Raw genomic sequence first — 12,140 nt, forward strand, 5'->3', positions numbered from 1 at the left:
TCCCCATCCTTAAGGTCTCAGCTGATTTATCCTTCAATTCTTCTGCTTTTATTGTCTGTCCATTGTAAACCTTCATAATTCCATTTGTCTGGCCTCCTACAAGCAGACCCATTTTCAACTGTATGATAGTGGTAATTTACCTTAAATGAATTTCATTTTATATTTCAAATTCTAGCCCAGCCTGGCTCCATTCATACCGAATATGCTCTGTTCTGTTTCAGTCTAAAAATGATGAATAGCTTTACGCATAATCTTAAAACGACCTTGTTTATTTACTTATGCTTTCAGATGTCCAAATACTAGGTTATGTGCAAGAAATAAAGAATCTAACCATGAAAATTTTGAAGGAAGTCAAGCATGCAAGTCAGTTAACAGAGCTATTATTAGAAATATTTTTTTCATTCAGCATTACATTCTATAGATTAATTTCATAAACTGCTTTATTTACTTAAAGTTATTCACATCATCTCTTTGTTTATGATGTTTTACAAAATGATCATACTGTACTTGTTATCTCTCATCACTATGTCAGTTTGATCTCCTCCTCTCAACCAAAGCTCTTATTAAAACTTGCTCTACCATTAGGATATGATATATTTGAGCAATAATGCATTAAGGACTCCCATAGTGTAGTGCTAGCATTCCTGACTGTGATGCATTTATGGGCTGCCCAGAGCCGAGTGCATAGGTTCAAATCCTGGCTATGGCAGTCAGTCCACAGTCAACCCAGCTATTTATCCACCCCTATGGGTTGGTTGATTGTATGGATATCTGGCTCAAGCAATCAAGTATAATAAAGAGAGAGGAGAGTGACTGGTTCCCAGTGAAGGTTGGTTTACAGCAGGGGTGTGTGAGGTTCCCATGGTTTTTTAATTTGTTTAAGGATGAGGAGGTTAGGGAGCTAAATGCAAGAGTTTTGGAGAGAGGAGTGAGAATGCAGGCTGTCGGGGATGAGAGGGCCTGGGAATTAAAGTCAGTTGTTGTTCATCGATAATACAGCACTGGTGGCTGATTTGAATGAGAAACTGCAGAAGATGGTGACTGAGTTTAGAAAAATGTGTGAAAGGAGAAAGTTGAGCATAAATGTGAATAAGAGCAAGGTTATTAGGTTCAGCAGGGTTGAAGGACAAGTAAGTAGGGATGCAAGTTTGAATGGAGAAAAACTGCAGGAAGTGTTTTAGATATCTGGGAGTGGCCCGAGCAGCAAATGGAACCATGGAAGTGGAAGCGAGTCATAGGGTGAAGGAGGGAGCGATGATGAAGAGAGAACATTATCTCGGAGAGCAAAAATGGATATGTCTAAAGGAATAGTAGTTCCAACAATATCATATGGTTGCGGGGCATGGGCTTTAGATAGGGTTGAATGGATGAGGGTGGATGTGTTGGAAATGAAATGTTTGAGGATAATTCTGTCTTATTAAGAAGGCTTCACTTCAATTCATGATACTCATCAGATCTGTGATCCTTTCAAACTTGTATCAACTGTTAGTCAGTTTTCTTTCTTTGTGTATAAATTAAGGTGCAACATGTAAACACACCTAAGATGCTTAAACTTTACGAGACTATTCAAGTCTCATCTCAATTCTGGTATGTACACACCCAAACAAAATGTTTACATAAGTGAAAAACTGAGAGGCCGTTATGAACTATCTAGCATGTTACACACAGCTTTGAAGTTAATCACTTTGAATTTGAAGCAAGATAGTTACAAATTTTACCTAACAAATGGGAAATTTAAGAAAGAACTTACTGCAGATATATTAGTATGGTTGGCAAGCATGAGACCAGACACTCTGTGGGCTGACTGAATATATGGAGATTTCTTGGACAAAGCCACCTGGATAGAAGCAGGTCCCCAAGGAATGAACTGTGCCATCTTTCTCTCTCTTATCCGCTGCAAAGATTTGTGGACCTGGGTTGGATCCACTTCTCCCTAACAGAAATTATTAACATAATTAGATAAACTTGAAGGGCATTTTTTGACATGTTCTTTTTTTTTTTTTTTTTTTTTTTTTTTTTTTTTTATACTTTGTCGCTGTCTCCCGCGTTTGCGAGGTAGCGCAAGGAAACAGACGAAAGAAATGGCCCCCCCCCCCATACACATGTACATACACACGTCCACACACGCAAATATACATACCTACACAGCTTTCCATGGTTTACCCCAGACGCTTCACATGCCTTGCTTCAATCCACTGACAGCACGTCAACCCCTGTATACCACATGACTCCAATTCACTCTATTTCTTGCCCTCCTTTCACCCTCCTGCATGTTCAGGCCCCGATCACACAAAATCTTTTTCACTCCATCTTTCCACCTCCAATTTGGTCTCCCTCTTCTCCTCGTTCCCTCCACCTCCGACACATATATCCTCTTGGTCAATCTCTCCTCACTCATTCTCTCCATGTGACCAAACCATTTCAAAACACCCTCTTCTGCTCTCTCAACCACACTCTTTTTATTTCCACACATCTCTCTCACCCTTACATTACTTATCGATCAAACCACCTCACACCACATATTGTCCTCAAACATCTCATTTCCAGCACATCCACCCTCCTGCGCACAACTCTATCCATAGCCCACGCCTTGCAACCATACAACATTGTTGGAACCACTATTCCTTCAAACATACCCATTTTTGCTTTCCGAGATAATGTTCTCGACTTCCAAACATTCTTCAAGGCTCCCAGAATTTTCACCCCCTCCCCCACCCTATGATTCACTTCCGCTTCCATGGTTCCATCTGCTCCCAGATCCACTCCCAGATATCTAAAACACTTCACTTCCTCCAGCTTTTCTCCATTCAAACTTACCTCCCAATTGACTTGACCCTCAACCCTACTGTACCTAATAACCTTGCTCTTATTCACATTTACTCTTAACTTTCTTCTTTCACACACTTTACCAAACTCAGTCACCAGCTTCTGCAGTTTCTCACATGAATCAGCCACCAGCGCTGTATCATCAGCGAACAACAACTGACTCACTTCCCAAGCTCTCTCATCCACAACAGACTGCATACTTGCCCCTCTTTCCAAAACTCTTGCATTCACCTCCCTAACAACCCCATCCATAAACAAATTAAATGACCATGGAGACATCACACACCCCCGCCGCAAACCTACATTCACTGAGAACCAATCACTTTCCTCTCTTCCTACACGTACACATGCCTTACATTTCACTGCTTCTAACAACTTGCCTCCCACACCATATATTCTTAATACCTTCCACAGAGCATCTCTATCAACTCTATCATATGCCTTCTCCAGATCCATAAATGCTACATACAAATCCATTTGTTTTTCTAAGTATTTCTCGCATATATTCTTCAAAGCAAACACCTGATCCACACATCCTCTACCACTTCTGAAACCACACTGTTCTTCCCCAATCTGATGCTCTGTACATGCCTTCACCCTCTCAATCAATACCCTCCCATATAATTTACCAGGAATGCTCAACAAACTTATACCTCTGTAATTTGAGCACTCACTCTTATCCCCTTTGACTTTGTACAATGGCACTATGCAAGCATTCTGCCAATCTTCAGGCGCCTCACCATGAATCATACATACATTAAATAACCTTACCAACCAGTCAACAATACAGTCACCCCCTTTTTTAATAAATTCCACTGCAATGCCATCCAAACCTGCTGCTTTGCCGGCTTTCATCTTCCGTAAAGCTTTTACTACCTCTTCTCTGTTTACCAAATCATTTTCCCTAACCCTCTCACTATGCACACCACCTCGACCAAGACACCCCACATCTGCCACTCTATCATCAAACACATTCAACAAACCTTCAAAATACTCACTCCATCTCCTTCTCACATCACCACTACTTGTTATCACCTCCCCATTTGCCCCCTTCACTGAAGTTCCCATTTGCTCCCCTGTCTTACGCACTTTATTTACCTCCTTCCAAAACATCTTTTTGTTCTCCCTGAAATTTACTGATACTCTCTCGCCCCAACTCTCATTTGCCCTCTTTTTCACCTCTTGCACCTTTCTCTTGACCTCCTGCCTCTGTTCTTTATGTTCTTTATATTCAAAATTTACAATGAATAAAATGTTCCTATAAAATCTAGGTCACTACTTTTTTTTTTTTAATTGGTTAAGGACTTTGTACAGATAGTGATATTAAGAATGAAAACAGTTAAGACACTGGCATTGACATAAGAAGCACTTTGCAGCATGGTAAAACTGTTTAACCTAGCATACTGTACGTATTTTGAGCAGCTGGATGGCTGTATGCATTAGATCCACAAGTATAAATGGAAGTAAATTAAAATATTTATGGGTAGTTTTAAAAAATACAGTAAACAAGGGACAAGGTTTAAGTCTGTTCTGGTTGTACCAGCAAATGGGGAGGTCAGAAGAGGAAAGAATAACAAAGAATATACTTAAATTAGTGAGCTTAAGAACGTGGATAATACACAAAGGTGATGGATAAAGTGAGGGAATAAGAAAGGGAAAGTTTGGAATATGTGATGCTCTGTACAATGGCCTCCATTTTTGGCAGAGATTCTATATAGACTACAATGTGACATCATAATAAAGGGTTGTAAATATGTTATACCTGAATGATGTTGAGAATGGAGATGTAACAATGCTGTGTGTTGCGATCAAGAGGTGTTGACACCATCATATTCTTGGGCTGAAGTAAACGTCGCATCACATCCAAGACTGTTGTCTTCCTTACAGATGCAACCTATCCCGCATTCAAGAATGTAAACGAAAAAAGTTACACACCAAATATCACATTATTAACAGTAGAGGAGGTAACTATAGAGGAAAATCCTTCAAAATGAAGATAACTTGCCACAGTGCATGGGATTTCAGTGTTGCAGACTACCTCTACTAGACTGAAGATTCCCAATTTTGGACATTTTAAAACTAAACTCAGAAACTAAATATATCTAAGGCATAAAAAACTACTGAAAGCTAATAAATAATATTCATTCATACTAACAGTAGTTTTCAGCATCAGATACAGATTGGGTAGAGTGAGTTTAGAGCATCAAAGGTTGGCATGAAGAGTTTAGTATCAATATGATGGTGGTTGCCATTTCTATTTATATCTCTCATGCCCATTCCCTCTGGGAACTCCCATCAAGTGGGTGGCCATAGTAAAAAGAGTCTCCACTTACCTCTGTCTTTACATTCCTCCCTCACATACACCATTTGTACTTACATACCTCCCTTACATACACCATTCCATGTATTCTTTCCCTATTTCTCTTCCTCCTATAATCCTCCTAACTACTTCCTTATGTCACAGGTGGTTTTCCTATCACACCAACCTTTTTAATCATACAGTCATACACTCTCCTTGTAAACTCCCCATCTTGCATTCTTTCTACATGCCCAAACCACACCAAATTATTGTTTCACTCAGTCTTACTAATCCATGCTTCATTCCCTGTCATACCAAATCTCTCATATGCTCCCTCATTACTTTCTTTATTCCATCTAGTCATGCCACATGCCCCTCTCAAAAAACTCATTTACACAGTCTGGATTTTTGACCTCTGTGATTACTTCAGTAATCAAAAGACAAAGAAAATGAAAGACATCTTCCTATTTGCCTGTTCTTCAAGATCTCTGTTGGGGAAATGACACAGAGCAATTATATACACAACACTAATTGTGGTACAAGGTTCCTTGCTTTACCCAACACCACCTTCGGAACAAGGTACTGATTACCAATACATAAGGGATATAATATTTGACCTCACATATGAAGTCAAGGTTATGTGTAAACTTTGTTCCTTTGGTTTTGTTCAGTCAAGAAAGGAGTCCTATTCTTCGTTTAGTTTTGAATATACAACTCATTATTACTATCCTTAAGTCATTCAAGAAGGGTATATTTATATAAAGAAAAGAATATGAGGTGCAAGGTTCCTTATCCAACCCACCATTATGTGAAGAATATGTCACCAGCCTCAGACCTCACATATGAGATCAGGTCAGTCATATTCCTCAGGTACTAGTGAGTCCAGTGCACAACATTTTTCCTTAAAAGGAAGCAGGTGGTGCTAGATAAGGTGTCCTGTTCCTCATATGATATTTATAAAACAATTCTGCTCTTGTGTCACTCTCCAGAGGTCTTGAAAACAAAAGAAAATCTTCGGAGGTACTCTTATTTTCCTTAGGAAGATTTTTTGTCTCTCCCATGGTACCACTGAGGATCAAAACTAATTCAGCACTGTACAGTTTGCTATTCCAATCTTTAAAATGCAACATACATTCTAAATGTCAATCATATGTACTCCCTAGATCAACTAGTTTTCCCCAACTTTTCGCAGATCATTTTGTAGTGACTTGACTCCATTTAACATCTAAAACAGCAGACACCATCATGGTAATGCCAAGCAATAACACAGTAAACTTAAAATTAAATAATCTGAAAAATGACAAGTTAGAATTTAGATTATATGTGAACAAACATAAGTACCTGGAGGATATGGAGTGATTCAAATACCTGGGAGTGGACATGACAACATATGGGACCATGATGACTGAAGGGAATCACAAGATGGGAGATGGTGCTAATGACCTGGTCATACTGAAAAGTGTGTTGAATGAGAGATCAATATCTGCTTGGGCAAAGATAAGTATGCAGGTAGGTGAAGTACTCTTAACAATGTTGTAAATATACAATTCTTGGGTCCTAAATGCGAGAGTGCAAAAGGGTGGACATGTTAGAAATGAAATGCCTGAGGACAATATGTGGTACGAGGCAGGGTGATTTTGTACAGATACTTGGGTAAGGCTATTGTTTATTTGTTCCTGAAGATACCTTGTTCAGTCAAGAAAAGCAATGAAGAATAAAGAAAAAAAAAATACATATTTATACATAAATCCTTCACCTACTTAGCGAGGAAGCATCAGGAAAAGTCATCATTCACACACATCCACCCTCTAGTGGTCATGTACAATGCTCCAAAACAGAGCCAACTATCCACAATCAAGTCCTGCAGACTATCTATTGCTTTCACTCTCCCAAAAAGCACAAATTTCATAAGTGCTTCTGACAAGAAATCATATACATCCCACCTTCTCAGCATGTTCACATTCAACGATCTCTCCTTTGGATGCCTGTCAATTAACATGTAACCCACTAATGCCCAATGTCACCCAACTTCACTCACTCATGCATATTTAAGTATGCTCCCTTTTTTTAACCAAGTATTCCCAATGACCAATCTTTTTTCAGCAAAAGAATCAACTAGTCACTCCCCATTTTTACTTATACCAGGTACCACAAACTAAAGTACCACATCACCTGCTCTTACATTTCAAAAATATAATCCAAAATATAATCCCTTGATTCAACATTGCAGAGGCACTTGCTCAGCTCCTCCTAATTAATAGCAACCTTTTCTTCCTCACTCCCTTCACTGCCAGGTGCATATGCATTAACAATCACCTACCACATCACTCTCGAACTCACTTCCTTAAGCTCTGTACCAAAGTCCAACAACTCTCCCTTCAACAAAAAAGCCATTCCTTCCTTCGAACTTGCCCTTGCACTTAAGACAGACTTAATACCCAGAGTATTACCTAACAATTCTAGCTCCTGCTAATTTAATTATGTTTGTCATTCAGCATAACACCTTTCTCTCACTTCTCATCATAGTTACAGCACAAATATCTAGACACCCAATCATGAGCCTTCAAGCCATCCTTACTTGGTTTTCTTTTATTCCAATCTGGTAAGTGGTAATAAAAGAAAAGAGGATTTCACCCCTCCACTGCTGCTCTTGTTAGTTGCCTGTATAATATGCAGGAGATATGTGGGCAGAATTCTTACTTTCCTCTTACAGGTGTGAGATGTGTGCCTTTTGTTTAACCAAGGCTTGCAAAAACATTCTATATGACATATATCTAAAAATGATAACACTCTTATTTTGAATAATTAAGCCATTTTTGAAGTTTTCACTATCCATACCTCTTGATCAGTAGTGAGTGGTGTGTACCCAGTCATCAAGAAGTGAAGTCTTGGAGTAGGAATAAGTGGTGCAATGAGGCCTATAAGATCATTGTTCATGTATGAAGGGTACCTGAACAGATGTATTTGTTAGCACAATACCTATAAATTCATATCAAAATTAAGCATGAAAACAGTAGAACACAAACTTAAAGATCATCTAATTTACTTGATATCATTTGGACTGTTTTGGATATTCATCAGCTGAAGTCTTAAAGCACAAACACTTCTGCACTGTTCACAAAGGATTTTCTAAAATCTCATATGTAATCAACTAAAGAAAAAATTTCATTATATAATTAGAGTTTGGGTCCATTTTTGTCCTCCTGTAAGGTAAATTAATGATTCCATATCATGGATGTGCAAGAAATCATAAGCTCTCAAATTCAAAAGTCAAGCAAATAAATTCCGATTGAAAAGTAAAGTGGGTGCACAGCTTAGCATACCAAGGTCATCACAGCTTGTTTTCACAAATCCAATAGGTGTTTTCTGTGCTAAGTGAAATTTTGAGATCTTACGCAAGCAGAAGGCCATTAACTCATTCTTGTCTACATTATGACACTGAAGTTATTAACCCTGAAACAAATTAACCCACTGACTGCTGAGGAGCTGTACTGGCACAGGATGCCTCTGGCAGTTGACTGCAAGTGTGCCATACATGGTTTGATGCATTTAAAATCCCTGGTGCATTAAACAATGGAGTAGTGAGTCAGGAAGCAATTACTGGCAAAATGACAATGTTTCCACATCCTTTGCCCATATTTTTTTCACTTTTGGTGATCAGTAAACATCAAAATGCCAAGAAAGACAGTACAGTACATCATTTTTGTGCAGTAGCAAAGAAACTGTATATAGATTTATACTAGCAAAGAGAGGCATTTGGATTGTACTTACAAGGAAGGATTGCAAATGACTGGAAGATGTATATGAGAAGGTGGCAGGAGGTCAACAGGAAGGTGCAAGGGTTGAAAAAAAGAAGGCAGATGAGAGCTGGGGTGAGAGAGTATCATTAAACTTAATGGAGAATAAATGGATGTTTTGGAATAAATAATTTACGAGACAATGGAATAAATAATTTGCGAGACAAGAGAACAAATGGGAATATTGGTGAAGGGGGGAAAATGGGGAAGTGATAACAGGTAGAGATGGATTAAGTATTCTGAAGGACTGTTGAACATGTTTGATGATAGAGTGGAAGATGTAGGGTGTTTTGGTCAAGGTGGTGTGCAAAGTGAGAGAGTCAGAGAGACTAGTTGGGTGAAGAGAGATGAGGTGGTGAAAGCCTTGCAAATGAAATTTGGCACAATGGTGGGAGTGGATGGTATTGCATTTTAATTCATTAAGAAAGGGGGTGAATGTGTTGTAGATCAGTTGGAAAGGATATTCAATGTATGTATGGACCATGGAGAAGTGCCTGAGGATTGGCAGAATACATGTATAGTGCCACCATACAAAGGCAAAGGGGATAAAGATGGGTATTCAAACTACTGAGGCATAAGATTGTTGAGTATATCTGGAAAACTGTATGGGAGGGTATTGATTGAGAGGGTGAGGGCATTTGCAGAGCATCACACTGGAGAAGATTAGCATGGTTCCAGAGGTGGTAGAGGATGTGAGGATCAGACAATTGCTGTGAAGAATGTGTGTGCGAAATACTTATGAAAAAACAGATGGATTTGTAGGTGACATCTATGGATCTGGAGAAGACATATCACAGGGTTGATAGAGATGCCTTGTGGAAGATGTTAAGTACATATGGTGTGAAAGGTAAGCTGCTAGAAGCAGTGAAAATTTTTTATCAAGGGTGTAAGGCATGTGTACAAGTAGGAAGAGAGGAGAGTGACTGGTTCCCATTGAAGGTCGGTCTGTGGCAGGGTGTGTGATCTTACCAAGGGCACTTGATTTGTTTATGGATGGGGTGGTTAAGAAGGTAAATGCAAGAGTTTTGAAGAGAGGTGCAAGTATTCAGTCTGTTGGGGAGGAGAGGACCTGGGAGGTGAGTCAGTTGTTGTTCGCCAATGATACAGCATTGACAGCTGATTCAAGTAAGAAACTGCAAAAGTTGGTGACTGAGTTTAGAAAAGTGTGTGAAAGGAGAAATCTGAGAGTAAATGTAAATAAAAGCACGGTTATTAGGTTCAGCAGGGTTGAGGGACAAGTTAGTTGGGATGTAAGTTTGAATGGAGAAAAACTGGAGTAAGTGAAGTTTTTTTTAGATACCTGGGGGTGGACTTGGCAGCGAATGGAACCATGGAAGTAGAAGTGAGTCATACTATGGGTGGAGGAGGAGACAAATGTTCTGGGGGCGATGAAGAATGTGGGGAAAGAGAGAACATTATCTTGGAGAGCAAAACTGGGCATGTTTGAAGGAATAGTAGTTCCAACAATATTACATGGTTGTGAGGCATGGGGTTGTGCAGAGGAGGGTGAATGTGTTGGAAATGTAATGTTTGAGGACAACATGTGATGTGAGGTGGTTTGATTGAATAAGTAATGAAAGGGTAACAGAGATGTTTGGTAATAAAAAGAGTGTGGTTGAGAGAGCAGAAATGGTTTGGACATATGGAGAGAATGAATGAAAAAAGGTTGACAAAGAGGATATATGTGTCAGAGGTGGAGGTAACAAGAAGTGGGAGACCAAATTGGAAGTGGAATGATGGAGTGAAAAAGATTTTGAGTAACTGGGGCCTGAACATGCAGGAGGGTGAAAAGCGTACACAGAATAAATATGGTATACTGGGGTTGACGTACCATCAATGGACTGAACCAGGTCTTGTGAAACATCTGGGGTAAAACATGGAGAGTTTAAGAGGCCTGGATCTGGATAGGGAGTTGTGGTTTTGGTGCATTAAACATTACAGCTAGAGAATGAGAGTGAGTGGATGTGGCCTTTCTTTGTCTGTTTCCTGGCATTAGGGAATGGATGGAGGTGATTAAGTATGGATATGTATGTGTGTATATATATGTGTGTGTGTGTATATGTATATGCTGGAAAGGATCACAATTTTGTGTGTGATCAAGTATATTCCTACAAGTCCACAGGGAAAATGAAACATGATAAGTTCCCAAGTGCACTTTCGTGTAATAATCACATCATCAGGGGAGATACAAGAAAGAAATATGTCAGTTGATATACAATGAAGAGATGAAGCTAGGACACCATTTGGTAAACAAGTGATTGACCAAGACAGACAACAAGTGTATCATAAACTTATTATGTGGACAAGAAGAGGAGTTGTTTACAAATTCTATCAGCAATAAAGCTATCCAATTTGTATAGACCTTCACTAATATTAAGGTTATAACTCTTTGTGTATTTAATTATAGAAGATTCAATAATATTTCTCATGGTACTGGAGTTAGAGTTAATAACTGAAAGGGCATTACTCCAGTCAGTACAATGATCATAGTTTTTAATGATATTAAAAACTATGATCATTGTATTGACTGGAGTAATGCTATCTCAGTTATTAACTAGCTACGTCTCTTCATTGTACATCAACTGACTTATATTTCCTCCTTGTATCTCCCCTGATGATGAGATTATTACACGAAAGTGCACTCGGGAACTTATCGTGTTTCATTTTCCCCGTGGACTCATAGGAATATGTATATGTGTATATATGTATGTGCACATGGGAATACCTGGTTTAAAAAGAGAGATATACATAAGTATACATATGTAAGTACAAGAGATGGCCAGGGAGCAACATTGGATTATGTGTCAACAGATAGACGCATGAAAGAGAGACTTTTGGACGTTAATGTGCTGAGAGGGGCAACTGGAGGGATGTCTGATCATTATCTTGTAGAGGTGAAGGTGAAGATTTGTAGAGGTTTTCAGAAAAAATGAGAGAATGTTGGGGTGAAGAGAGTAGTGAAAGTAAGTGAGCTTGGAAAAGAGACTTGTGTGAGGAAGTACCAGGGGAGATTGAGTGCAGAATGGCAAAAGGTGAGAGCAAATGATGTACGGGGAGTGGGGGAGGAATGGGATGTATTTAGGGAAGCAGTGATGGCTTGTGCAAAAGATGCTTGTGGAGGGAGGTGGGCAGATTAGAAAAGGCAGTCAGTGGTGAGATGAAGAAGTAAGATTGCTAGGGAAAGAGAAGAGAGAGGTGTTTGGATGATTTTTGCAGGG

The 12,140-nt window shown here is 39.2% G+C and overlaps 1 protein-coding gene across 2 annotated transcripts in view; it reads right to left on the bottom strand.

Annotated features, from left to right (window-relative positions):
* Positions 1-12,140, bottom strand: part of LOC139756260 (tubulin gamma-1 chain) — a 42,302-nt gene that overhangs the window by 10,230 nt on the left and 19,932 nt on the right. For both annotated transcript variants that reach the window (XM_071675460.1, XM_071675461.1), the window contains exons 5-7: positions 7,964-8,075; positions 4,589-4,720; positions 1,751-1,933 (exon numbers count right to left, since the gene is read on the bottom strand). In XM_071675460.1, the coding sequence (XP_071531561.1) occupies positions 1,751-1,933; positions 4,589-4,720; positions 7,964-8,075 (427 nt within the window). The remainder of the gene's footprint in view (positions 1-1,750; positions 1,934-4,588; positions 4,721-7,963; positions 8,076-12,140) is intronic.

The sequence above is a fragment of the Panulirus ornatus genome, chromosome 21, assembly GCF_036320965.1.
Source record: "Panulirus ornatus isolate Po-2019 chromosome 21, ASM3632096v1, whole genome shotgun sequence".
NCBI lineage: Eukaryota > Metazoa > Arthropoda > Malacostraca > Decapoda > Palinuridae > Panulirus > Panulirus ornatus.